This window comes from Ochotona curzoniae, unplaced genomic scaffold (genome assembly GCF_017591425.1).
Source record: "Ochotona curzoniae isolate NIBS_2020 unplaced genomic scaffold, NIBS_Ocur_1.0 contig_4064, whole genome shotgun sequence".
In the NCBI taxonomy this organism is placed as follows: Eukaryota; Metazoa; Chordata; class Mammalia; order Lagomorpha; family Ochotonidae; genus Ochotona; species Ochotona curzoniae.
This window is the reverse complement of record NW_024466107.1, coordinates 8,508,954-8,533,928: the sequence shown is the minus strand read 5'-3', so window position 1 is coordinate 8,533,928 and position 24,975 is coordinate 8,508,954. Positions and strand designations below refer to the sequence as shown.

General features: G+C 47.6%; 1 protein-coding gene across 3 annotated transcripts in view; it reads left to right on the top strand.

Moving 5' to 3' along the window:
• The window catches only part of MAK (male germ cell associated kinase), a 43,146-nt gene that overhangs the window by 8,566 nt on the left and 9,605 nt on the right, over positions 1–24,975 (top strand). For all 3 annotated transcript variants that reach the window (XM_040983996.1, XM_040983995.1, XM_040983994.1), the window contains exons 5-10: positions 6,153–6,285; positions 10,175–10,346; positions 11,276–11,443; positions 14,763–15,041; positions 16,340–16,512; positions 21,136–21,284. In XM_040983996.1, the coding sequence (XP_040839930.1) occupies positions 6,153–6,285; positions 10,175–10,346; positions 11,276–11,443; positions 14,763–15,041; positions 16,340–16,512; positions 21,136–21,284 (1,074 nt within the window). The remainder of the gene's footprint in view (positions 1–6,152; positions 6,286–10,174; positions 10,347–11,275; positions 11,444–14,762; positions 15,042–16,339; positions 16,513–21,135; positions 21,285–24,975) is intronic.

The window sequence follows — 24,975 nt, the reverse complement described above, 5'->3', positions numbered from 1 at the left end:
CCCTTTGCCCTGATTGGTGTGCCTTGGTGATCTTTAAGCTGATTGGATAGGATTGACATATAAGCTGGGGGCTTGGTGGGGAGGGGCTTCTGCGTAACGGAATTAACGGACATAATGGTTTTAACGGAAGGTCTGAATAAAGCACCTCTGAGAGGCTCTCCAGTGTCGGGTGACTGCTTCCGCGGGACGGGAGACCCCGATACTCCAATACTTTATAAAGTAGAATATCTATGCTCTATAGCCATCTTCGTCTGTCACAGACTTTAAAGGCAAATTTATTTGAAAGCCAGAGGTATAGACAGAAAGCGAGACAATGAGAGAGAGAGAGAAAGAATGAATTTTCCATGCGCTGGTCACTCCCCAAATGGCCACAAAGAGCCAGGGGCCTGGAGTTTCCTCTGGGTCTTCCACATGGGTGGAGGGACCCAAGCAGTTGGGCCATCCTACAATGCCTTCCCAGGCACATTAGCAGAGAGCTGGTACCCATATGGGATACTGGCACCCAGTATGATATGCCAGGGCACTGATTCCCAACCCTCCCAGATGTTTTTTTAAAATTTATTGATTTTTATTGGAAAGGCAGATATATAGAAAGGAAGAGAGACAGAGAAGAAGGTCTGTCTGATGGTTCACTCCCCAAGTGGTCACAACAGCTGGAGCTCAGCCAATCCGAAGCCAGGAGCCTCTTCCGAGATTCCCACATGGGTGCAGGGTCCCAAGGCTTTGAGCTGTCCTCAACTACTTTCCCAGGCCACAAGCAGGGAGCTGGATGGGAAGTGGAGCTGCCTGGATTAGAACCAGCGCCCATATGTGATCCCAGCATGTGCAAGGCAAGGGCTTTAGCTGCTAGGCTACCATGCCAGTAGTAATCCCCAACCCCCAGATTATTTAAACAGGTTTTTCATCAGGCCGCAGCTCAGTCAAAATGTCCTCATCTTGCCATGTCGCTTCCCCTGATTTTGCGTGGAAGTTTTTTCAAGGCTCCGTGTTGGGAAGACTTGGGTTCTTTCATGCCGCATGACCCGTTTCTGGGATTTTAAATGCCTGCAGGTCCCCGTGGTGGCATTTGGCAGCTTCCTTCAGTATTCACATCTGTTGTTTCTATTCCCCAAAGAACCTTAATGCAGGTGACTCTTCTTATTTCCTATACATTTCTCATCCGTATATAGCTTTCACATATCTGTCAAATAAAAAATAATTATTAGTCCAAAAAGTTCATGTTAGTAAGTGAACATTGGTTCAGAGTCACTTTGCAATGTAATAGGTATTTAGAGAACTGTGTGCCACGGGCCAGTGTTGTGGTGAAGTGGCTTAAGCTGATGTCCGTACCCTGTAAGGGCTGTTTGAGTCCTGGGGGCTCTGCTTCTCATCCATCTCCCTGCTCATGGCCCGAGAAAAGCAGCGGAGGACGGCCCAGGGATTTGGGTCCCTATACCCACTTGGGAGACCCAGGGGCTCCTGATTCTGGTCTTTTTCAACATAGACTGGAAGAGTCATTTGGGGAGTGAACCAGAAGATGGAAGATCTGTCTTTTCTTCCATCTCTCTGTAATTCAGCCTTTCAGGTAAACAAATAATATTTTTTAAAAGATAAAATAGAATGTTAAAAAATGTGTGTTTTTTAAGAAGAAAACTTTGTGCTTAGCATTGCTACATTTTGCACACATGAAAACAATACTTCAAAATGTTCTGGAAGATGGAATTAAAATGTAAATATATTCTGGTTCAAAAAGCTTTAAGATCCTTGCGTGCCTTTTCGTAGCACGCTTTCCCAAAAGCTCTCGCAAGGCCCCTGGCGCTGAGTTTGCAATAGAAGCGGTAGGATGGTTGGTTTTGGCAGCAACGCAGCTGCCCCGGGGAATGGAAGTATGGCAGTCATTTCAAATGAAGAAGCTAGTTACCACGTGTGGGGTTCCATTTTTATATGTTGGACTTTTCCAACCAGCAATTCCATTTAAGGAGGCCTGGGTTAAATTACGATGTGAAGGATTGCTGTCTTGAGCCTAACTAGAAAGTCCCCCTTAAGCATTTCTGGCATCACTTAGGTTGTTTCTGCCTGGGCTTCCTTCCCACACCCGAGGGGTACCAGTAATCATACTGTAACGATATTTAGCCCAGCACCTGAGACTTCTGAAGTGAGAAAGGAGAACGTGTTGGATGGCTGTTCGTTTTTACTGATGCATTACTAAGTCATTCTAAAAGCATTTAAAAACTAGCGTATTTGGTCTTGGGTGGAGGAACAAGATGGCGCTGCAGGGTGAGGAGAGGTTTAAACTGACAGGGAATAATTCGCCAGAGTGAAGCAGCGAGGGTGTATTTCAGGAAATGGGAGAGGACAGGCTGACTGCAGAGGGGCACCTGGGGACCCACAGACATGGGAAAGCAGCGGGAACAATGGAGCGGTGTGACCAGATACCCCAGCCGTGGTCAGCCGTCAGGGCTGGGTGATCAGAGCTCTGCCAGCAGCCAGGAGGGAAGGGGAGTTCACCAGGAGTTCACCAGTAGTTCAGGAGGTGAACCAAGAACTACCTGTCCTGCTGATTTATTTGATCTGACCATGAAAGTGGCAGACCCCAAGAGGCAGGTGAATTTCATGTCCCAAACCCCACCAGATGCCATCGTGTGTACTGATGACTGGAGGGACCACAGAGTGAGCTGCGCACGCACTAAGGCGGGAACGAAACGAGCTCTGACTCAGCACGTTACGTGTGTCCCACAGGGAAGTCGGTCCCAACGCCACATCCTGCAGTTCCATCCGAAATAGGTCCGGGTGGCGCCCAGACCTCGTGGTCCACACCCAGAACCCCGCCAGGGCCATAACAGACACCATTTTATCCACTCTGGCAAAGGCTGGGGAGGATCAGAGGAACAGTGAGCTGTGCATGCCCCAGGCCAGGAGCCAAAGCAATTCTGGCTCAGTGCATTGCACCTGTCTCCCGGGGAAATCAGTGCCAATTTGACAACCTGCGGGTTCCAAACAAATAGGTCCGGGTGGCACTCAGACCTACAGGCCAGCACTCAGTGATTGAGGACAACAGGTGTCTCCTTAATCCCAGGCATTGCTGGAGCCAGGAGTGGGAGAAACGCTACGCAGGAAATGGTGCAGGCACAGCACAGGATCACAGGGGGTCGAAAGTGGTGAGCCAGCCATTGGGGCTAGGGGAGCTGTGGTGGAAGCCCAGCACATGCGCACAGGTCTGAAATTCGCTGGAGGAAATGGCACAAGAGATTGAAAAGGAAGACCTGGGTACCAAACACAGTCGATAAAATTGTCCTGTAGATCAGTGCACAACACAGCTTAGAAACTGGCCCTGAGAAGAGGAATCTGCCAAAGACGATAGCAATGACCAAGATCTAAAGAAGAGACAGAAGCACAATGAATATTACTGTTGCCTCCGCTGCAAAGGAGCAAAAGCCTTTATCCACCTCAGAGTTAAGAAGACAGAGAAGATGGAGGATAAAAAATTTTAAAAGCTTGTTATAAAGCTTCTTAAAACACAGTGAGGGGCCCGGCGTGGTGGCGCAAGTGGTTAAGGTCCTCGCCTTGCACGCCCGGGATCCCATATGGGCGCCGGTTCTAATCCCGGCAGCCCCACTTCCCTTCCAGCTCCCTGCCTGTGGCCCGGGAAAGCAGTCGAGGACGGCCCAAAGCTTTGGGACCCTGCACCTGCGTGGGAGACCCGAAAGAGGCTCCTGGCTTCGGACCGGCATAGCATCGGCCCGTTGCGCTCACTTGGGGAGTGAATCATCGGATGGAAGATCTTCCTCTCTGTCTCTCCTCTCTGTATATCTGCCTTTCCAATAAAAAAATAATAAAAATAAATCTTTAAAAAAAACACAATGAGAAGCGCATGTAAGAGTTCAAGGAACTTAAGAAATATGTTATACAGGAAATAACAGCAATGAATTAAACGAAAGCTGATGTGTTAGAAATTAAGAATGCGATGGAGCAAATTAAAAATTCAGTGGGAAGCCTCAATCATAGAATGAGGGAGGCAGAAGAAAGAATCTCAGAGCTGGAAGATATTTCTTGCCACTGTGGGAAAACAATTTAAAAATCTGTAAATGGATTGACTGAAGCCAATAAAAAAAATATTCAAGAATTAAAAGAGCATTATTAAAGGGCAAAATATAAGAGGTATGGGAGTTCCAGACGGTGCACGAAGAAAAGCTGAGTTGAATAAATCTTTCATTGAATAAAGTTGTATTCAATGAAACATTAAAGGAAAACTTCCCTAATATGAAGAAAGAATTGGGAAACAACATAGAGAAGGGGCACAGAACTCCCAATTGTATTGCAAAGCAGTCTTCACCACAGCACATCATGATCAAGCTCTCTGCAGTCGAACAAAAGGAAAAGATTTATAAATATGCACATGAAAATGATCAGGTAGCATTTGGAGGAGCCCCAGTTAAACTCACAGCTGACCTCTCAGAGGAACCCTGCAGAGAAAGGAGTGACTATTCCAGACCATCATGGAGTGAGACTGGAGACAAATAGCTCAAAATACCCAGAAGACATGCAAAGTCTTGCTGACTGGATAGTATGCTGCTAAATGAACACTGGGTTGTAGAGGAAATCAAAGAGGAAATTCAAAAATTGCTTGAAACAAATGAAGGCATCCACACGACATATTGATACTTATGGGACATGAAAAAGGCAGTGTTAAAAGGAAAGTTCATCTCAATCAATGCTTAAGAAATTAGAAAAGCACCAAGTAAATGAGCTAACCTTACAGTTGAAGGAGCTAGAAAAACAGCAGCAAAGCAATCCCAAAATTAACAGAGGGAAAAAATAACCAAAATAAAGGAGGAAAACACCAAATAGAGACAAAAAGAACAATATATAAGATCAATGAATCAAAGAGCTGGTTGTTTGAAACGAATCAACAAAACAGACCACACTGAGGTTCCACCAAACTCCAGTGAAATTAGTCTACATTCAAAACTCTACTAATAACACCTGCTGGCATGGATATGGGGAGTGTAGTCTGGTACAACCACTGTGGAAATCAGTATGGAGAGTGCTAAGAGAACTGAAAATTGACTTGCTGTATGACCCAGCTGTCCCACTTCTGGAAATATATCCAAAGGAAATGAAATCTGCATATGAGAAAGAGATTTGTAATCCTATATTTATAGCAGCAAAATCTGCATAGCAAAGACAGGGAAACAACCCATCTAAAGAGAAGTGGATAAAGAAACTGTGGTACATCTACTCCATGGAATACTGCTCAACCGTTAAAAAGAATGGAATTATACCCTTTGCAACCAAATGGTCCCAACTGGAGACCATCATGCTCAGTGAAACAAGCCAATCCCAAAAGGACAAATATCATGTATTCTCTCGGATATAAGGCAACTTTCATGCAAAATACAAGATAAATATTTCTTTCAATACTGCTTTTGCTACATCTTAGGAGGGGCTGATATTTTTATTCTTATTTTAATTTATTCAGAAAGGTTTTTATTTTCCTTGTGAATTTCCACACCGACTCCCAGGTCACACAATAGCGTTGTTTGCTTCGGGAAAGTCTTTGATTTTTGTTCTTCGTTTCTTCAGTACCACATTGGCCATTCAGTAACGTGTTGTTCAACATCGTGCAGTGGTGAATTTTCTGGTTTTCTTCACGTTGTTGATTTTGTTTTATGAATTTTCATGTAAGGGGATGTATCGTAACCGTGTGGTAGAGGCTGTCACACACAGGTGTGAAGATCCAATGCAGCTTGCATCTCTTTTCCCAAATCAAAGATGGACTCCCAATGAAACTGCTCAGTATAGCTTGATGATAGGAAGCTGGACTGTCTGTCATTGTATCTACGATGTAAGGTTACACTTAAATAGCTGAATGATGGACGTGTGACTGTCTGTGAAAGACTACACCACTGTAATAGTATGGGGTAAATCCTTGAGGGGAGAGGACTTGAGAAGGGGAGGGGAGACCTATGGAACCACATTGTCAAATAATAACATGAATAAATAGATAGACATTTAAAAATAAATAAAGCTTTTCTCTGTACATCTGCCTTCGCAATAAAAATAAATCTTTTAAAAATTAAATCTTTCTTTTAAAAATAAGTAACCCTTTTTAAATAAATAAAGCTATATGTCAACATGATGATTTATTTTGTCTTCTCTTTTATATTACAAAGGCTTTTTTCACAGGGACATGAAACCTGAAAACTTACTCTGTATGGGTCCGGAACTTGTGAAAATTGCTGACTTTGGACTTGCTAGAGAGCTGAGGTCCCAGCCACCGTACACTGACTATGTGTCCACCAGATGGTGAGTAGCTGTGTGCCCGTCTCCTACGGCATGCGGGAAGGTTGAAATACCCCTGGGATGGATGGACTTCCATCTGTCTGGAGGCTCCATGTTTAATATGTAAAACCACAGTCCAGGACTGAATTTAAGATGCCCTGGACATGGAATTGGCTCATGAGTGTTACGATCAATGATGTGAGGCTGTGGTGACAGATTTCAGCTGTTCTGGGTTTTACTTTAAACCCAGCTCTCAGAACGGCACCTGCCACGGGGTCGATTCCCAATAAAGTTTTGTCGAACGAATGACTGACTGTCCATCACCTCCACGATCCCGAATTTACTGTCTTCAGGATTTTTCTAAATCTGACAGTTGTTTATTTTCTTATTCCGCGCCAAAATCTGGTTTCACATAGCCTTTAGTAAAAGCGACTCTCTTTTCAGGAAGCAGCCTTTCCTGCGCTTTCAATAGCGCTGATATATTGGTCCTTGTCTCACGGAGGAGCATCCCAGATCCCTCACACACTTCACCCAGGACATCACTGGCTGAGGCGGAGGGAGCCTCAGGCCTGCGTGGGGAGTCCCCTCACCACAGCTTAGGCTGTTCCCCCCTCATCAGCTGTGCTGCTGAGAACCAGAGGCGCCCACTGAACCAGGGAATAGAGGGCAGGGAGGTGACCTTCACCATTCCATGTCCCTGGACCGGTAAAGGTCATACCCTTTTTTCTTTTTTAAGTTTATTCATTGTTTTGAAAGAGAGTCATTCCCGTAAATGCTCAACAGCAGAGCAGAGCTGGTCCAGGAGCCCAGAACTTTCAAATAAAAATAGATAATCTTTAAAAAAAAAAAAAAACTCACCAACAAAAGACATAAATGTGTTCACCAAAAGACATGTAGTGGTCCCACTGCAAGCCACCTTGCTGTCCCGCACGCTTAGCATGGGAAATTACCTCAGTGAATATTTTACAGCAGAGCGAATGCAGAATCCATGGCTAGGTGCAACCTGGCAGGTGGATCTCACACAGACACGGCTGAGAAAGAGACCAAGCCACTAAAGTGAAGCCGGGAGTCTGGGTGACAGTGTGTTCCGGTTCCGCCAGTGTCTGCAGGTGCTGTTGTTGGTTTCCCTGAACTGCAGTCTTGGGAAGGATCTGCTGGAACACTGCGCATGCATCTTGCTTCATTCTTGGTCTTCTCTGATCAGGTTATGGACACGGGGACAGCAAGCTTATGTTTGCATCTTAACACAAGGCTAAATAGGAAAGATGGCCAGCTATTTGTCATCTCTCTTTATCCAACCCTATCCTAAAACAGCATGACGAAATAGGGTAGGCGGGAGTGGTCCATGGCTAACTCCTCCAGAAGTGTTGGCAGAAGTGTTTGTTCCTGTTTGCCCATCAGCCACATGACACGGCAGCCCCAGGCGCCGGGGACTCTTGCTGTGCCAAGCCGGTTGGTTGGTTCACGGGAGATATAGGCATTGTAGATTAGATGTACAGGAAATAGGGGTGTGCATTTTCACAGTAATTATCATTTTACTATTAATATACAACTAAATTTTAAAGGTTTTTATTTTATTTGAAAGGCAAGTTTGCAGAGAAGGAAAGACAAAGAGAGAGAGAAAGAGACAGAGAGCTCTTCCATCCACTGATTCAGCCACGCCCCCCACCCCCGCCAACAATGGCCACACAGCCTGAGCTGAGCTGATCCAAAGCCAGGAGCCAAGGGCTGCTTCTGGGTCTCCCACATGGGTGCAGGGTGCAAGGCTTTGGGTCATCCTCTGCTGCCTTCTCAGGCCACAAGCAGGGAGCTGGATGGGAAGTGGAGCAGCTGGGACACAAATTCCCCATATGGGATGCTGCTGGCACAGGTACAAGTTTAGCCCATTAAATATGGCACTGGCCCCAGAACATAAATATTGTATTGCGTGGTATTTATACAGAAGACATCTAGGGAGAAAGAAAGATGAAAGCAGAGCCAGAGAAGAGGAGGATGCATCTATAGGACAAAGAACATTAAAAATTGTGCCAACACAGGAGCTAGGAGAAAGGCCGGGTGAGAGCTTGGCACCCTGACACCCACATAGGAGACCCGGATGAAACTCTGGCTCCTGACTTAGTCTGGCCGTCCTCATCAGAGAAATCATCTGAAGAGTGAACCAATGCATGGAATTTCTCTCGTTCTCTCTCTCTCCAAGTCTTACTTTCAAAATAAATCAGTGTTTAACAAATCAACACAAAAAGAGCTGAAGCATAGCTGTAGGAAGCTCTGCCTGCTGAGTTTCTGACTTTTGGGTTCTTTACAAGTAGGAAAAGCAAAGCGATTGTCTCCCTTGGGAATGCACGGGCTGTTAGAGTGGAGGAAGAACCTCACAATGAAAGGATGCCAGCTTTGATTGTGTCCCTGAAAACATACAAAAAATCAGTCACCTTTTTGTCTGGTAACCGTTGCAGTGTTTTCATTGCGGTTCATAGGTAAAGCTCTTAGCCGTTGGTTCTGTGCTCTGTGCGAGGTGGGACATCTGACGTTGCTGCTGTTGCTACTGTGATTTCAGTTAAGAAGTTTAAAGCTGTAGATGAAAGTCTCCTTTTGTAGTGATGTAACAGACACAACCTTTTAGGTTAGCACACTTAATAAAACTCCAGGTGGACTGTGGAAGAACCCAACAGAGCACAAACACATATGCATGGGCTGTGAGACACGACTGTGTAGGCGTTGGGGCAAGAAAGACAAGGACCTTCCATCAGTTCTGTAATTGCACACTGGTGTTGTCAGACCTCCGTAACCAAACTACAGAGGGTTTTTATTATTATTATTATTATTATTAACACCCTGATGTGATTACAGAATATGTCAGATTTGCTTGCTGGCACCGTTGTCAGCTATTGCCTGTGCAGAACTACTTTGTAAGAAAACGTGGTTTCCAGCACGTCTTATGTCTTCCTTGTAAACAAACCTTCTAAAGTTACACTGTATTCGTTCCAAATAATTTGGAAAGCTTCCATCAGAATTTTTGATGTTGTGAGTGCCAAAACCCTGAAAGCTTTGAACCATAGAGCAAATTGGCGGAAAACAAAGTTGGAAAACAGAGAAATAATGATACTTATCCTTACAAAGGGAAAGAAAGAACTGGACAAATCAAGAGCTCCAACGGTATGCTCACTTTTTAAAAATAAAGTAAACGTAGGTTTGTAAAATCTCTTGTAGAAGATCTTAATTTTTAAATGGGTACTTTCTTAAAAAAAAAAAAGATTTGTTTATTTTTATTGGAAAGGCGGATATACAGACAGGAGAGAGAGGAAGATCTTCCGTCTGATGGTCCACTCCCCAAGTGAGCACAACGGCCGGAGCTGAGTCAATCCAAAGTCAGGAGCCAGGAGCTCCTCTGGGGTGCAGGGTCCCAAGGGTTTGGGACATCTCCAACTGTTGTCCCAGGCCATAAGCAGGGAGCTGGATGGGAAGCAGGGCCACTGGGATTAGAACCGGTGACCATATGGGATCTCAGCATGTTCGAGGTGAGGACTTTAACCACTACGCTATCGTGCCAGGCCCAATACCTGTACTTTCAAAATGAGATAAAGATGGTGGGGGGGGATCCCCTCGTCTAGGGTTGTCTGTTAATCTTTCATTTTTGTCCTTTACGTGAATACACGCAGGGCGTGGTACTTTGCTCAGGGCTAACCTTGGGAGGTTCTCATTTCTGCATTTGCTCCTTCCAGTTCCTGTCTTTGCTGTGTGGCTGTTTCACATACGTTTGTACCGTGGTCATGTATTACGGAAAGTCTGCCATCCAACAGGTCCCTGATCTGTATCGTTTGATTGAAACATGTGACCAGCTCGTGGAGAGTCCTGCCTCCCGCCCCCCGTTGGCACTGCATCCGGACAGCCTGACCTGCTTTGTTTCCCGCGTTAGGTACCGGGCTCCCGAGGTTCTGCTCCGGTCTTCGGCTTACAGCTCTCCCATCGACGTGTGGGCGGTGGGCAGCATCATGGCCGAACTCTACACGCTGAGACCACTTTTCCCGGGGACCAGTGAGGTCGACGAAATCTTTAAGATTTGCCAAGTTTTAGGGACTCCCAAAAAAGTAAGTAACCTCCCACCTACATCACTATAGCGTTTGAATATTTCTAATTTGCCAGGTTGCGTTTGGCTTTGGAACCTGAATGTTTGTGATTTGTGCAGGGATTATCTGATATGTTCATCTTGACATAAGCGACACTTTTAACAACTTTTTCAGAATCTGTATTTCCAAAAGGCGGAGTGGGGGAAGGGTTAAGAACCCAGAATCCTACCAAACTGAGCAGAAATGGTGCTTGTCTTGAAGTTGCAGAAAGCATTTGTCTACCTAGGAATGTAACTTGGGATAGCTGGCTAGTTAAGTCCACAGCCGTGCTTGCCCGCCTTGGGGAGGTCTAGTTCATTAACCCCCAGTTTGCTGGACCTTATTATAATCATTTCTTGTTTCCTTTCACACACTCTGCCCTGGATAGTCAATGTCTTCCCAGGTTGCTGAGATGTGCTATGTCTGATGACGTGTTGATTAAATCAGCGTGCTCCTTGTGGTTTACGTTAGATGATTAGATGTCAATATTGACACGACTGAGCACAGCTGTCACTTCCCAGCCGCGAGCCGTGTGTGACACCGGGTACAACAGACGTGTACAGCGAGGGTCTCCGTGGGAACCAGCCTCTTTGCAGAGTGCCAGTGGTCCTCTGTGCAAAGTCGTGCTGGCGGCATCCTCATGACCACCGCCAGCATCGTTAACACCCAGAGTTAAATACACGCAAGATTCTCATATTCTGAAATTTACAGAAGTGCTTTCCCGTCTCCTCCTAATTCAGAGTGGGTCTTTGTTCCCTTTATACTGTTGGCGGCACTGAACCCTGAACTGATGTGATGTTTGTTAATATGCACCGGCATTAAAGTGCTCGCGCAGGAATGCCTTTTAAGTGGATTACTGAAACCACGTCTCTGTTTGTTCTCCCTTACCTGTGCGTGGGTGTTCCCTAAAGAGTGACTGGCCGGAAGGATACCAGCTTGCGTCCTCTATGAATTTCCGTTTCCCCCAGTGTGTCCCCATCAACTTGAAGACGCTTATTCCCAATGCCAGTGACGAAGCTATTCAGCTCATGACCGAAATGTTGAACTGGGACCCAAAGAAGCGGCCAACAGCAAGCCAGGTACAGCAGATCTCCAGCCCACCTTGGGAAAGGGTTGACATTCTACAACAAGAAGGATGTTGTTGTTGTGGCAGATAGAGGCCAGTCTGGTGTCGCCTGTGGGTGTAACCGAGAGATTTAAGCTCCAGGGCATCCGGTGTAGGTGATAACATCATTTCCTAGGCGTGTAGTACCCTTGGGAGGATTGCAGAGATGGCCATTGTAGTGGTTTTCTGGGCTTTGTGGTTCAGGTGGAAGACAAGGCTAGAAGGGATCCATCTCTGATGATAAAAAATGCCGGCATAAGAAAGAGTTGTTAGGATGAAACCTGTTGTTGTGAGACATCTAAAACAGGGCGTCCCTGCATTCTGCGCTTGAGGGAGAGGCACAGCGGTTCCCGGCTCCACGGGAACGGAATCACAATATTGAGCCCTGGCTCCCACAAGAGGGCAGCACTGAGGCACCCACACCTGCTGCCACAGCTGACAGTCTCCAAGGCGAGTCCCACGTTCTAAAACGCCGTGTTTTCATCTGCAGAGGGCTTCAGTGAAGGGCTGATCATCATCTTTCTTTGTATTCTTATATAAATATACATTCTATGTGAAAATAACCAGTTCTTTTGCCTTCCCCTCCACCCCAACTTGAGAAAATGTTTTCTTTTAATTGGCCCCTGGGAGAACAAATGGGAAATAGTCGTGATGTATGTACTCAGTCGTTGGAGAGCGACAGAGGCAGGCAGCCTGCCGTGTCCGTCCTGAACAGTGCTGATGACAGTGACAGTCCTGGCATAGCGAGTACGCGCAGCTCAGCGTTGCAGAACAGGAACGAGAGCGCTGGATGAACTTGACAGTGCGTGAGGGTGTTGAGGGCCAGACAAGGCCAACTTCCCAACAGTTCGGGGAAGAGTAAACTTAGATTCTTATCGTTCGCCACACTTTGCAGGTAAGCCACAGAAGGATGAAATAATACAGCGCTTTCAAAAGAAAAAAAGCCTGAAGCGTTGAACACAATACAGGTGCAGAGTTGGTCTTAAGGTAAACAAAATGAACATAAAAGTAACAAGAGAAAGGGGGACTCCCAGTGAGACTGCTAAATACATCCTGACGGTAGGATCTGGACTGTCAGCCATTATCGGAGCCTGCAGGGCCACGATGCTCTTACTAGCATGATGTTGGACGTGTGGTGCTTGCTGGAGCGTCATACTACCGTAATTATATGGACGAAACCAGTGGGGGGGGAACGGGAAGGAGGAAGAGGAGATGGGGGCGGAAATCCACGCGCCTCTAAAACCGTAACCTGGAAAATAATGGCAACAAACAGCAAGGGATGGAAGGAATCTCCGAGGGAAAGCAGAAAATCTGGCTTTTTAAGGGTTACGTTTGCTCTATTTAAAACTATTCGAATTGAAACACAAGGCAGTAAAAATGACCTCTAACAAACATGGCAGTGTTAATATCCTTAATATGAGCTTCCCGTAATAACACAAACATCTAACACGCATCTCCCCCGCATTTCGAATTTTTCTAAGCAATCATTACTTCTGTAACAAAGATAGGTCTTTGGAATTTATTTTTAAAAGAAAAGTGACGTGAGACCCAAACCATAGGAAAAAAAAGTCAAAGTTTCCAAAAATACTTTTTAATGTTCATTCCTCCTCTGCTCGTAAAATGCAAATGAAAATCTCTTTTATCTTTCTTACTAAAACAATTTTGCTATATATGCGTGTGTATATGTATGTGTTAGCATATATATTATTTATGTATATTATCATACGTATATAACCTTAAAAACAACGTAAAAAACGTTGGATAAAGATTCATGAAATAAAGATTCATGTCCAAAAATGTTCAGAAATTCAATTTAAAAACACTGAAACATAAAAAAAGAAAAAGTGAGTGGTGGTTCTTTGTGAAGTCTGTAACTTACAGAGCGTCCTAGTTTTCTTCTTGAGAACTTGCTATAAACTTCTCACCTTCTGAAATGATCATATACCCTCTTCCTGAGCCGGAAGACACCCATCTGGCCGCTGTTTGGAGTTGACTGTCCTCACCGGCAACTTCAGTTGCTGTAGGTGATGCTTGGCCTAAGCAGCCCGGTCCCACCTCTTGCTACAAAGGAAGCCACAGCGCAGAGGTTAGGGGAGCGCCTGCCCTGCTGCCCTGGCTCAGGAGCTGGTGCTGAGAAGGGCGCTCTGCAGCCGCGCTGCCCCGAGCCTGCAGCTGCTGAGCCCGGACTGTGTTCTCCGTGGCAGCCGTGTCGTGAGCTCCTTGTTGTGCTGGGTTGTTCTGTGCGTTATTCACTGTTCACCTTCATTCCTGGCCTCTCCCAGCAGGTGCCACTAGCACTCCCAACCCCATCTTTAGGGTGGAATGTCTCCCAAGGGGCAGACGCTGGTTGAGAATGCTGCTCTGGACTGTGCCACGTGTTAGGGACTCCCCACCACACACACAGACACAACTGGATGGCTCATGTTTCCAACAGTGATTTAGCAATATATATATATTTCAAGATTTGTTTATTTTTATTGGAAAGTCAGGTATACAGAGAGGAGGAGAGAGAGGAAGATCTTCCAACCACTGATTCACTACCCAGGTGACCGCAATGGCTGGAGCTGAGCCAATCCAAAGCCGGGAACCAGGCGCTTCTTCCAGGTTTCCCACACAGGTGCAGGGTCCCAAAGCTTTGGGAGGTCCTCAGCTGCTTTCCCAAGCCACAAGCAGGGAGCTGGATGGGAAGCAGGGCCATGGGGATTAGAACTGGTGCCAATATGGGATCCTGGAATGTGCAAGACAAGAACTTTAGCTACTAGGCTACCACACGAGACCCAGCAATACGTTTTATACATCCCTGTCATGTATGTTTTTGCTTTGCTAGTGTGCCGGTAAATTCAGTTTTGAGATGCTTGTGCTTGCAGTCACTTTCTTAGGCTGTTTCATTGCTAATTATTCCTAGGTGGACAGAATAACTCTGAATTTTAAATACAGCCATGGTTCATCATTTAAAGGAAACCCCATGTGGAAGGGTTTCTAAACTCACTTCTGATGCCTCTGGATCTATGCCAAGCTTCTCTCAACATCCAGTGTTATACCCTGAATCAGTTACATCAAATTTAGCTAATGTTTATAAGCTACATTCTGTTTTATATGAATTTTTTAAAATAAATAGAATGGTTTCCTTGGATGTTAAACGATGCTTCCCCCTCTTCAATTTTCGATGCCGAACTCCCTTCTCAAGTCTTTTTTCCCTGGTTATCTTGTTAAAATCACGGTGTCAAGGACTGTGGAAGGGAAAGCGAGGCTCTCTCAAACGTTCGCAAACTGTATTTCCGTGCTTTTTGCAGGCATTGAAACACCCCTATTTCCAAGTTGGTCAGGTGTTAGGCCCTTCCACACACCACCTGGAAGCCAAGCAGCCCTTCAGTAAGCAGCTGCAGCCACTGGAACCGAAGTCGTCTGACACGGAACCCAAGGCTCTGCCAGAGCTCGCGGATCAGACCCTGGGGCAGCCACAAGCCGGCCAGCAGCCGCAGAGCCTGGGCGCCCAGCCACCCCCGAGGCAGCCCGGCCAGCAGAAGCCCCCAGCAACGCTGTTCCCAAATATCGTGAAAAACGCACCCCCGGTGAGTAGCCCCAACTGAACTCTGCGGGAGCCAGTCAGATCGTTTCTGTTTGGGGTTGGGGGGGGGCGTTTCTCTTCTCATTCTCATTTCTCTTCGTTATTCTGTGTGAAAGCCCCTGCTTCCTCCTGTTAGAAACATGAGCCGACACTGGCGTGGCTGGTGAAATGAAAAGCTTTCGGGGGTAAAGCCGTGATATTTGCACCCACTGACTTCCTGTAATAGTTACTTTGGTGCAAAATGCCTCAGGTCCCTCCCAGCAGAATGCAAGTTCCATGATGGCAGATTTCAGCTGTTTTGGGTTTTACTTTAAACCCAGCTCTCAGAACGACACCTGCCACGGGGTCGATTCCCAATAAAGTTTTGTCGAACGAATGACTGACTGTCCATCTCCTCCACGGTCCCGAATTTACTGTCTTCAGGATTTTTCTAAATCTGACAGTTGTTTATTTTCTTCTTCCGCGCCAAAATCTGGTTTCACATAGCCTTTAGTAAAAGCGACTCTCTTTTCAGGAAGCAGCCTTTCCTGCGCTTTCAATAGCACTGATAGTATTGGTCCTTGTCTCACGGAGAAGCATCCCAGTTCCTTACACACTCCACCCAGGACATCACTGGCTGAGGCGGAGCGAGCCTCAGGCCTGCGTGGGGAGTCCCCTCACCACAGCTTAGGCTGTTCCCCCCTCATCAGCTGTGCTGCTGAGAACCAGAGGCGCCCACTGAACCGGGGAATAGAGGGCAGGGAGGTGACCTTCACCATTCCATGTCCCTGGGCCGGTAAAGGTCATACCCTTATTATTATTGTTTCTTTGAATGTTTATTCATTGCTTTGAAAGAGAGACTTGGAGCGATCTTTAATCGGCAGTGTCATTCCCCTAAATGCGCAACAGCAGAGCAGGGCTGGGCCAGGAGCCCCGAACTCCGCTGTCTGTGGCGCATTTGCTGGGTCTCCTTAGCAGGGACCTAGACGTGCAGAGAGCGCGGGGCCAAACCTCTGCCCTCCAGGCCCTTCATGTCTGGCAGGGATGGCACAAATCCTGTTTATTCCTTGTCCAGCCTGGTTCTCAGAGCTCTCTCCTCCCTGTAAGCTCCTGTCGTGGTTGTCGCTTGTGCTGCCTGTCATAGATAATGCTTCTTAACGTGTGTGTGTGTGTGTGTGTGTGTGTCTGTCTTATCTCCTTAAGTCAGAAAGTCCTGGAGATTGGAGACTGCTAGATCTGACAGAATGGCTTGTGTGTGAAAGGCATTCCTCAGGTGATTGAAAGCTGTGATGGCTGATTCTCTCCCTCCCCTCTCTGCCACAGAAGCCAAATGGTGCCCTGGGTCACAAAAGTGCCAGGAGACGCTGGGGTCAGACTGTGCTCAAGTCGGGGGACAGCTGGGGAGAGCTCCAGGACCATGACCTTGGAGCCTCGCATTCCAAGAAGCCAAGCATGGGTGTTGTCAAAGAAAAGCAGAAAAAGGATTCTCCAATTCGGTAAGATTCCAGGCCCTTCGATGCCCCGCTGTAGGTTTACTCATTATGTTTAGATGAATGTTGAGCTCAAAAGACAAAAGGGGAGCTAAATATTGTTTTCCTCTATAAAATACAGACCCTAGGGCTCCATGCTTTGCACGGTAATGGATGGGGCTGGGGGGTTAGTGTGTGTGTGTGTGTAGGGCAAGCTTGTGATCCGAGCTTGATGGTGCCCTATGAATTAAGATCATGTTCACTCCCATTTGAAGTTCCTGAGCTCTTTGCAGAAGGCAGGGGCCAACGACCATGGTTACCCTCATATTGCTTGCTTGCTGTTCTATACTTTGAGCATTTTCTTCTGAACCTTTTCTGGAAGGTCCTCCTGTTTTTTTTTTTTTGTTGTTGTTGTTGTTGTTTTTTGTTTTTTTTTCCCAGTTGGGTCACCATCAGTGTATCATTCAAGTTTGGATTTAGGATGGGCTTTAAACTTTGGTGAACATTTTGGAAACTCACTTTTAATTTTCTTTCTTCCTGGAGAAGAGGAACAGGGAAAAGAATTGTCTCGCGAGTCAGGGACATGTGCCACATAGCTTCCTGCACGAAAGGATACGGAAGTCTTCCCTTTGGGGTCCTCAGAGCCCTGGAGATCTATGAAGACTCGCTCAGTGCATGTGCACTTGGAGAATTCTTAGTCAATTGATTTCTGGACCCTCACTGCCATACAGACTCTTCCCTGAGATACCTGACAAGCAAAGCCCGCTTGGCCGACGGAGCCCCGCGGGTTGAGCCATTTCAGGGTGCTGGTGTGAGAAGCAGCCCACCTGCTTCCTGTCTGCAGCTCCCTGCTCGTTCCCAGCAGCGGCAGGCGATGGCTCAGCTCACAAAGGGAGACCTGGATGGAATCCTTGACTCCCTGACTTGGCCTTGGCCCAGCCCTTGGCTGCTGTGGTCGCCTGGTGAGCGAGCCAGCAGGTGCAAGATCTGCGTGTCTGTTTTCTGGTTTTCTTCCTCTGCCTTTCAAATAAGTACATAAATCTTAAACAAACCAAAGTTCTCAGTTCCTCTCCCACTTTCGAAAGCCATCTCTCAGTCACACTCAAGTTTTTTGTTTTTGTTTTTTTTTTAAAAGATTTATTTTTATTATTTTCTCATTGGAAAGGCAGATATACAGAGAGGAGAGACAGAGAGGAAGATCTTCCATCTGATGATTCACTCCCCAAGTGAGCCGCAATGGTCGATGCTATGCCAATCCGAAGCCAGGAGCCTCTTCCGGGTCTCCCACGCAGGTGCAGGGTCCCAAAGCCTTGGGCCATCCTCCGCTGCTTTCCCAGGCCACAGGCAGGGAGCTGGAAGGGAAGCGGGGCTGCCGGGATTAGAACCGGCGCCCATATGGGATCCCGGGCATGCAAGGCGAGGACCTTAACCACTTGCGCCACCGCGCCGGGCCCCACACTCAAGTTTTATACTGCAGTGGGGTACAGCAGCCTTTAAGGTGTTAGGGAAGGGGGAGATCAGAAGACCACGGTCGTGAATTCGGGAGGCTGTCTGTGGCTGCCTTTCTCCCACATACTTGTTTGTCCTGAGGAGAGAACCTTGCATTGAATACAGGCTACGTAAGCCTGTGTTGGAAAGCATAAAGGTGTGACACTACTGAAGCATGTGAGTCAGTGACACGTAATCCTTTAAATGTTCTAGAACATTCGATAGGATCGCTGGCCTTTACAAAGCCCACAATGAAACATTTCACACAATTTGGTGAAGATCCAGTGTTGTATGTAAAGAGATAGTTAAAGTTTATTTTATTGTTGAAGCATTCTGATTGCTGGCAATCCAGACAATGTTTTATATTTTTTTAATTTACCGTTGACAGGTAACAAGTATACTTCATTTATGTTGAAAGTTACAAATGTTAGTTTAAATGTGTACAGAGAACTACATCATTCTCTTAAAAAGGGGTAGGGGCGGATGGCGCCCAGCGCAATAGCCCAGCAGCTAAAACCCTTGCCTTGCACATGCTGGGATCCCATATGAGAGCCGATTCTAATCCTAGCGCCCTGCTTGTGGCCTGGGAAAGCAGTTGAAGACAATCCAAAGCCTTGGGATCCTGCACTTGTGTAGGAGACCTGGCAGAAGCTCCTGGCTCCTGGCTTTGGATCGGCTCTGCTCTGGCCGTTGTGGCCACTTGGGGAGTGAACCGGCAGATGGAAGCTCTTCCTCTCTGTCTCTCCTCCTCTCTGCATATCTGACTTTCCAATAAAAATAATATAAATAAAATCTATAATAATAAATAGAATAAATTTATAATAATAAATAAAATGTCCAAATAAAATTAAATCTTTTTTAAAAAATCATTTAAAAAATAGAAGCTTTGTGTCTGGAAATGAAATAGAAGGCAGTTGGCACTGTATGAAGGCGACTTGAAAAATGATTTAACCAGTGTCATTCTAATGTCATCTGAGCTTTATATTTTCTTTATTTGAGAGGCAGAGAAGAGCGACTCACGTCCATTGACTACCCCCCACTCCTGCCCAAAGGCTACAGTAGCTGAGGCTGGGCCGGGTCTACACCAAGAACTCAGTCTTGTGTCTCCCACTTGGAGACTTAAAGCCATAACCTGTTACCTCCCGAGGTAGACATTAATAGGAAGCTGGGACTGAGAGCAGGCCTGGGACATACCACAGGGACCCTGAGACAGGATGTGGGCTGTCCAGCCTCCATCCTAACCACTATGCCACAGGGACCCTGACACAGGATGCGGGCTGTCCAGCCTCCATCCTAACCCCTGATGTAGTCCTTGGGGTTATTAGTTTGCATTGCTGCAGGTAAGATCTAGAATCGTTTGTTCAGCTGATTCTAGCAAGGGAACAGTTGGTAAATTTCATCAACCTCAATTAGCCCTTACCTCTTGAAATTGTTTTGTTTTTATTCTATTATTTTGATAATCTTTCCATAGTTGATTAGGGCACAAAGGGTCAAGGGTTACAGGAAAGTGAGTAGACCATTGTTTCAGCATTTGTGTGTGTGTGTCTGTGGGGTAAGGAGGGAGACAAAGGGAGAAGCCCCACCCAGCCTCCCACCCCATCCCAGGGACCCCGACCTGGGCCATGCTCCGAGGGCAGTGCTCAAGTGGTCTTGCTAGTTCAACAGTTCTGAACTGCTGTCAATCTCACCATTCCAAGCACGATGAAATCTCTCCAGAAAAAAAAAAAACTACGTAGATATGAACCATTATAAGCATGTATTATTATTATATACATGCTAGTCAACACCTTCCTACACTTTCCTTTTAACTTTCAAATCCCAGTAAAGATGTCTCCACAACAGACCACTGCAAACTCACCGGCTGGCTACTTCCCCAAGCCCGGAAGGGACTTAGCTCAGATCCTCAGCCTCCTGTCTTCTACACCACAGGGTTTCATCAGCAGTAGGAATTCAGATGCTTGGGGAAGCACATGCTCCTTGTCATTCAGCAGCCAGGGCGGCCCCATCAAGAATACAAGAATACTGAAGTCCAAACCTTTTGCTGACTGGTTGCCTTTTTGTTTTAAATCACTAAAAGTAAGATATTCATAGTTGCCTTGCCTCTTAGGAGACATTCTAAATAGACAGTCGGGTGTTAAGCAAAGATCTGAATGTGGTATAGTCTGCTCTCACCCACGCTGGGAAAACTCAAAGAAAAGATAGTAGGACACTTGAAGGGCCCCTGGGGAAGGAACCGCAGGGAGCCCCAAGGGTCCCGCTTGGGGGTGGGCAGGGGAGGAGGGGAGAAGCCCTTCCGAATGGGGAGACTTCCCGTTAGAAATGGGGGTGAGCCCATGCACTGAGGAGAAGGACCAGGGAGCAGAGATGGCGGGCTGTGTCCAGCAAGCAGACCTGCATGGTCTGGGGCTGCCCCTTAGCGCTGGCCAGCAGCACAAAAGCCAACTGAGTGTCCACTTGCAGGGGCGTGGACTAGGTGGGTCAGATGAGGCGGCAGGGTGGTGACTGAGTGTTTGGAGGGAGGTGATAAGGGCTGGGCAGCATATTCAGATCCCAGTCAGAGGGTGTCAGAGAGGAATGTGGGGGCAAGGCGCTCATGGCAGCACATGGAGGGACACCCTAACAGGAGCAGCCCCCATCCTCTGCCACGGGGGCGCTTCCAAGTCCTCCAACCCTAAAGGGGACCCGGGGACAGAGAAGCAGCCTCGGCCACTATTGCACCACCCTCTCTGCCCGCTGGGGACCTGGCAGGCTCTACACACACTGGGCGACACAAGGGGGGCTTGGAGATTCTTTGGCACATCTTTGCCCACTTCTCTCAGGCCAGCCAAGCCGTGCCCAGACGACCCTGCTGGCTGCCCTTGACTCTGATGGGCACGGCTGTGACTGTCCTCTTTGGCAAAGCACACCGACACCCCACACTGTGAACCCCCCAGCTGCCGCAGGAAGAAATACAAAGGCATGCAAATTGCATCTTTGTATCATGGAGATTCGGAAGTCAGAGGCCATGCCATGTGTCTGCTCTCCTGGGGTGCCCAGGGCAAGGGGCTCTGAAGGGAACTGATTAAGTGACGTCACACTGCGTGCTGTGGAAAGCTGGACAGAGCGTGGGTGAGAACTCTCGTGTTTTTCCCCCCGTAACCCTTTTTGATGCTGTCCTTCCAGGCTCCTGGAGGCCTTGCCCTTGGGCCCCCACCACTCAGCACAGGAGAACAAGAGCTTGCCTGCCGCAGCGACCCTAAAATCGGATTCTGAGCTGTCCACTGCGTCCACAGCTAAACAGTACTATTTGAAACAGTCAAGATACCTGCCAGGTAAGCCGAGAAAAAGGACGTGTTTGCTGTTAACTAGACTGTGGGCTCAGCACTTGTGGGCCACTTGGAATCCCTCAGTTAAAATAAATAACCACAGAGCTCTCCACTGGCCCCGCCTCCTGCCAAGGGCTTTCCCGGACCCCCCCGCCCCGCCGTCCCCTGGCCCTGCTGCCAGCCGGAATCTGTTCCAGAAAGCAGAGCTATCAAAAGTCTAGATGAGATGGGGCTTCCCCAAGGTCAATCCTTTCCCACCACAGCTAGGCACTTAGGGAAAAAAAAAAAAAAAAAGACTGGATGTTATTAAAGAATTCTGGATCTTCCTTACAACCTGTTATCAAATGTAGCCTTTTTTCCTCTTGTTTCCAACATGATCTGATGTATGTTATTACAAGTCATGCTGTTCTCTGAGCAGAACATCCCAGGGCTCAGCCAGGGGACAGGGAGGCTGTCAGGAGGCCCCTGCACGTGTCAGGATGAGGGAGTTGATGCAAGCTGCAGAGACCAAGGCAGGTGCAGTGTGCAAGTGTGGGGGCAGTGGAGCAGGTGGGGGTTGCTGGCAGATCAGCCAGGGCCCCGGATGCAAAGCTGAAGGTCGTCTTTGGTCTTTGGGGCTTTATTTTTTCTCAGCTGCAAGGTGGACAGAAGTGATTTGAAGTGATAAAAGGGAGCGTGGACAGGAGGTAAGGGGCACAGGCAGGTGAGAAGATGGGAGTGATGGTTCTCAGGCTAGGGGCTCTAAGTGCCAGGAGGTTTGTCTGTTTCAGTGGAGACACGATGAAAGAGTTCTAGTCTGACGTTCAAAGGAAGGATGTCACAAAGTTTTCAAAACACAAATGTACCTATGGATACGTTTTCTCGGTTAGAAAAAATAAGTAAATAAAAATCACTGGCGTCCCACGAATCAGTACTCTGTGGAAGCGCGCCCCCTGGCGGTAGGAAGGTCTACCATAAATTTTTGGCGATCCCAAACATCGTAGTTCTGCCTAAAATGGTTCTCCAGAATCTTGACAAGGGTAACTGCAACCTGTATGGGCGTTTCCTTTTTAACTAGAATTTAACAGCTTCTTCCAGTTACTTGGGATGAGTAATATGGCCATAATGGCGACTTTTAAATCAAATGCAAAGCTGCAAGGAACTGTTGCATTCCTACACTTGCAGTTACCCTCCTGCTGTTGCCTTGAAAATGGCCTTGTGGAGCCTGAGGATGTTTGACACCAGTTACTTGGGCAAACATTTGTTGAGCATCTGTTGCGAACAAGCAACTTATGCAAAGGGTAGAAACCCAAGCAAGCAGCAAGCCTGAGGTCCGGCGCGGTAGTCTAGTTGCTAAAGTCCTCGCCTTGCATGCATTGGGATCCCATATGGGCGCTGGTTCATCTCCCGGCTGCTTCACTTCCCTTCCAGCTCCCTGCCTGTAGCCTGGGAAAGCAGTAGAAGATGGCCCAAAGCCCTGGAACCCTGCACCCACGTAGGAGACCCGGAAGAAGCTCCTGGCTTCAGATCAGCTCCATTGCGGCCACTTAGGGGGTGAACCAGCGAGTAGCAGATGTTTCTCTCTGTCCTCTCTGTAAATCTGATTTTCCAATAAAAGTAAATAAGTCTTAAAAACAACCCTGCCCGCTTAACATGTGCGCCACACTTACTTTTGTAACTAAATACATACAGCTATTTTTTTTTTTAAAAAAAGAAAACTTTTGGTGGCCACCTTTTGTTAAATCCTAGAGCCACATACAAAAGGTCTAATTAAGTGTGAAGCTTTAGAATGATGGGAGCTCCAGAGATGCACCACGTGATTGCAGGGCACCGTGACATTACACTCAAGGGGTGGCAGATGTGTGACACCGGCCTGCAGGGACAGAGACTCGAGCAGCAGAGTTTCGGAGCAAGACTTTGAGATTCTGTTTTCTGTTACTTACGATGGGACCCCCGCCATCCAGCAGCTCACCCTGTAAGCCTTAGATACTTCAGCAGTGCAAGGTGGTTGCCAGGAAGAGTCCACAGGCCTCAGCCCTGCCCGTTAGTCCCAGGATGAGGACTCTAAGCAGTGCCGGCTGAGCGGCAGCTCGGCTCCTACAGCGTCGGAGCCACGGAGCACGGTGGCTCCTCCTGTACCACTCACCACTCCTGCTTCTGCCCTGCGCACCCAGGGCACTGCGTCACATCCCTAGGAGCCTCTCCTAGTGCTTTGCAGTTCCCTCCCGTGACACACACTCCCACGGAGCTGGCCCTGTCCCCTCTGCAGCCTCTCTTCACACCCTTCCCTGCCTCGCCACACCTCCTGCCTCGCCACACCTCCTGCCTCGCCACACCGCCTGCCTCTGGACTGTTCCAGCACACCGCCCCCCGCGGCGGTCCCCATAGGACCCAAACATTGCCTTCCCCAATCGGCTGTCTTCCCACGAGGCTCTAAAGGGTCCAGAGGGAACAAATGGGTGTACCCAGCTCATCACTTCCCCCCAGTGCCACGCACACTGCCTGGCATACAGTAGGCGCTCAGTAAATACTTGTTAACTGACTCGTTACTCTCCATAGAGCAGAGGGGTTGTCCTCGCATGTTACAATATCAAGTGACAGCAGCCACTGCTTCTCTTAACAGTGTTTGTTGTAGAGAAGACGTATAAGAAAATGCTTGCAGCCCGAAACACGTTACATGATTCTAGAAACAATTCTAGAACATGGGTATTTCCAACAAAGCTGCAATCTGAATAGCTTAACTCTGTGAAGTCAACCAGTTCCCTCCAGTGGTACATGCCTACTTCACAAGCGTCAGTGCTCCGTAGGGATATTGCCAAGGCTAACTGGACTGAACGGAACATTTTAAATATGAAGGGTCCCGTATTTACAAAAGCCTGTTGGTGAGGTTTTTAAGTTGCTCCCTCTGCCTAGCAGCTTGTTTTAAGGGGGAAAAAAAACCTGTAGTTTGAGTGATTCCCACCCCCTGTTACGGCCTGCGCAGCAAGATTCGGGGGACACGAGGAAGGGGCCGAGGGATTGAGGCACCACCAGAGACAGGGATGGTGGAAGTCTCTCGAAGCCTCTGCGAGGCTTCCCTTTATTGCCTCTCTCTTGACCTTTCACCTACTTCTTGTTTAGGCTTTACCCCACACCCTCATTAGCGCAGATTGGCTAAGGCTGAGACCAGGTGCTGCTAGCCCAAAGCCCACCGCCTGTAGTGCTCGGCTTAAGGAGTGCTAGTCATCTCCTTAGCCCACGACAACCCCCCAGCCTCAGGTTGTATTTGTAGATGTTTTATTAGCAGCCCAACCCCATGAGGAGTAGTTTCTTACAAGCTTGAGCCTGTGAGTGGGTCGGTTTCAGGCTCGTTAGCCCTGTTTTCCACGGCAAGGAGGCCCTGCATCTCACTGGTGCGAGTCCTCAGGCTTGATTTCTCCAGCCGCTGCGCGCACAACCCAAAGCCCGAGACTTTGACGCTGCCTTTAGTGTCCCACTATTTCTCTTCTATTTATCAGTAGAAAGTCAGCTCAAGGAGTCTCTTACTTTATAACCCCATGACCAAAGCCCAGGGTGCTTCCCTACGTTTCACAGATTTCAGGAAATGATCAACCATTTGAACCATCCTCTTTTAAACCAAGTACATTCCAGCACCTTCTTTCTAGTTCACAGGTGAGAAGCTGTTTAGTTTTTACTTCTGACACACAGCTAAGCATGGCAGATGAGTCTTTAAACACCT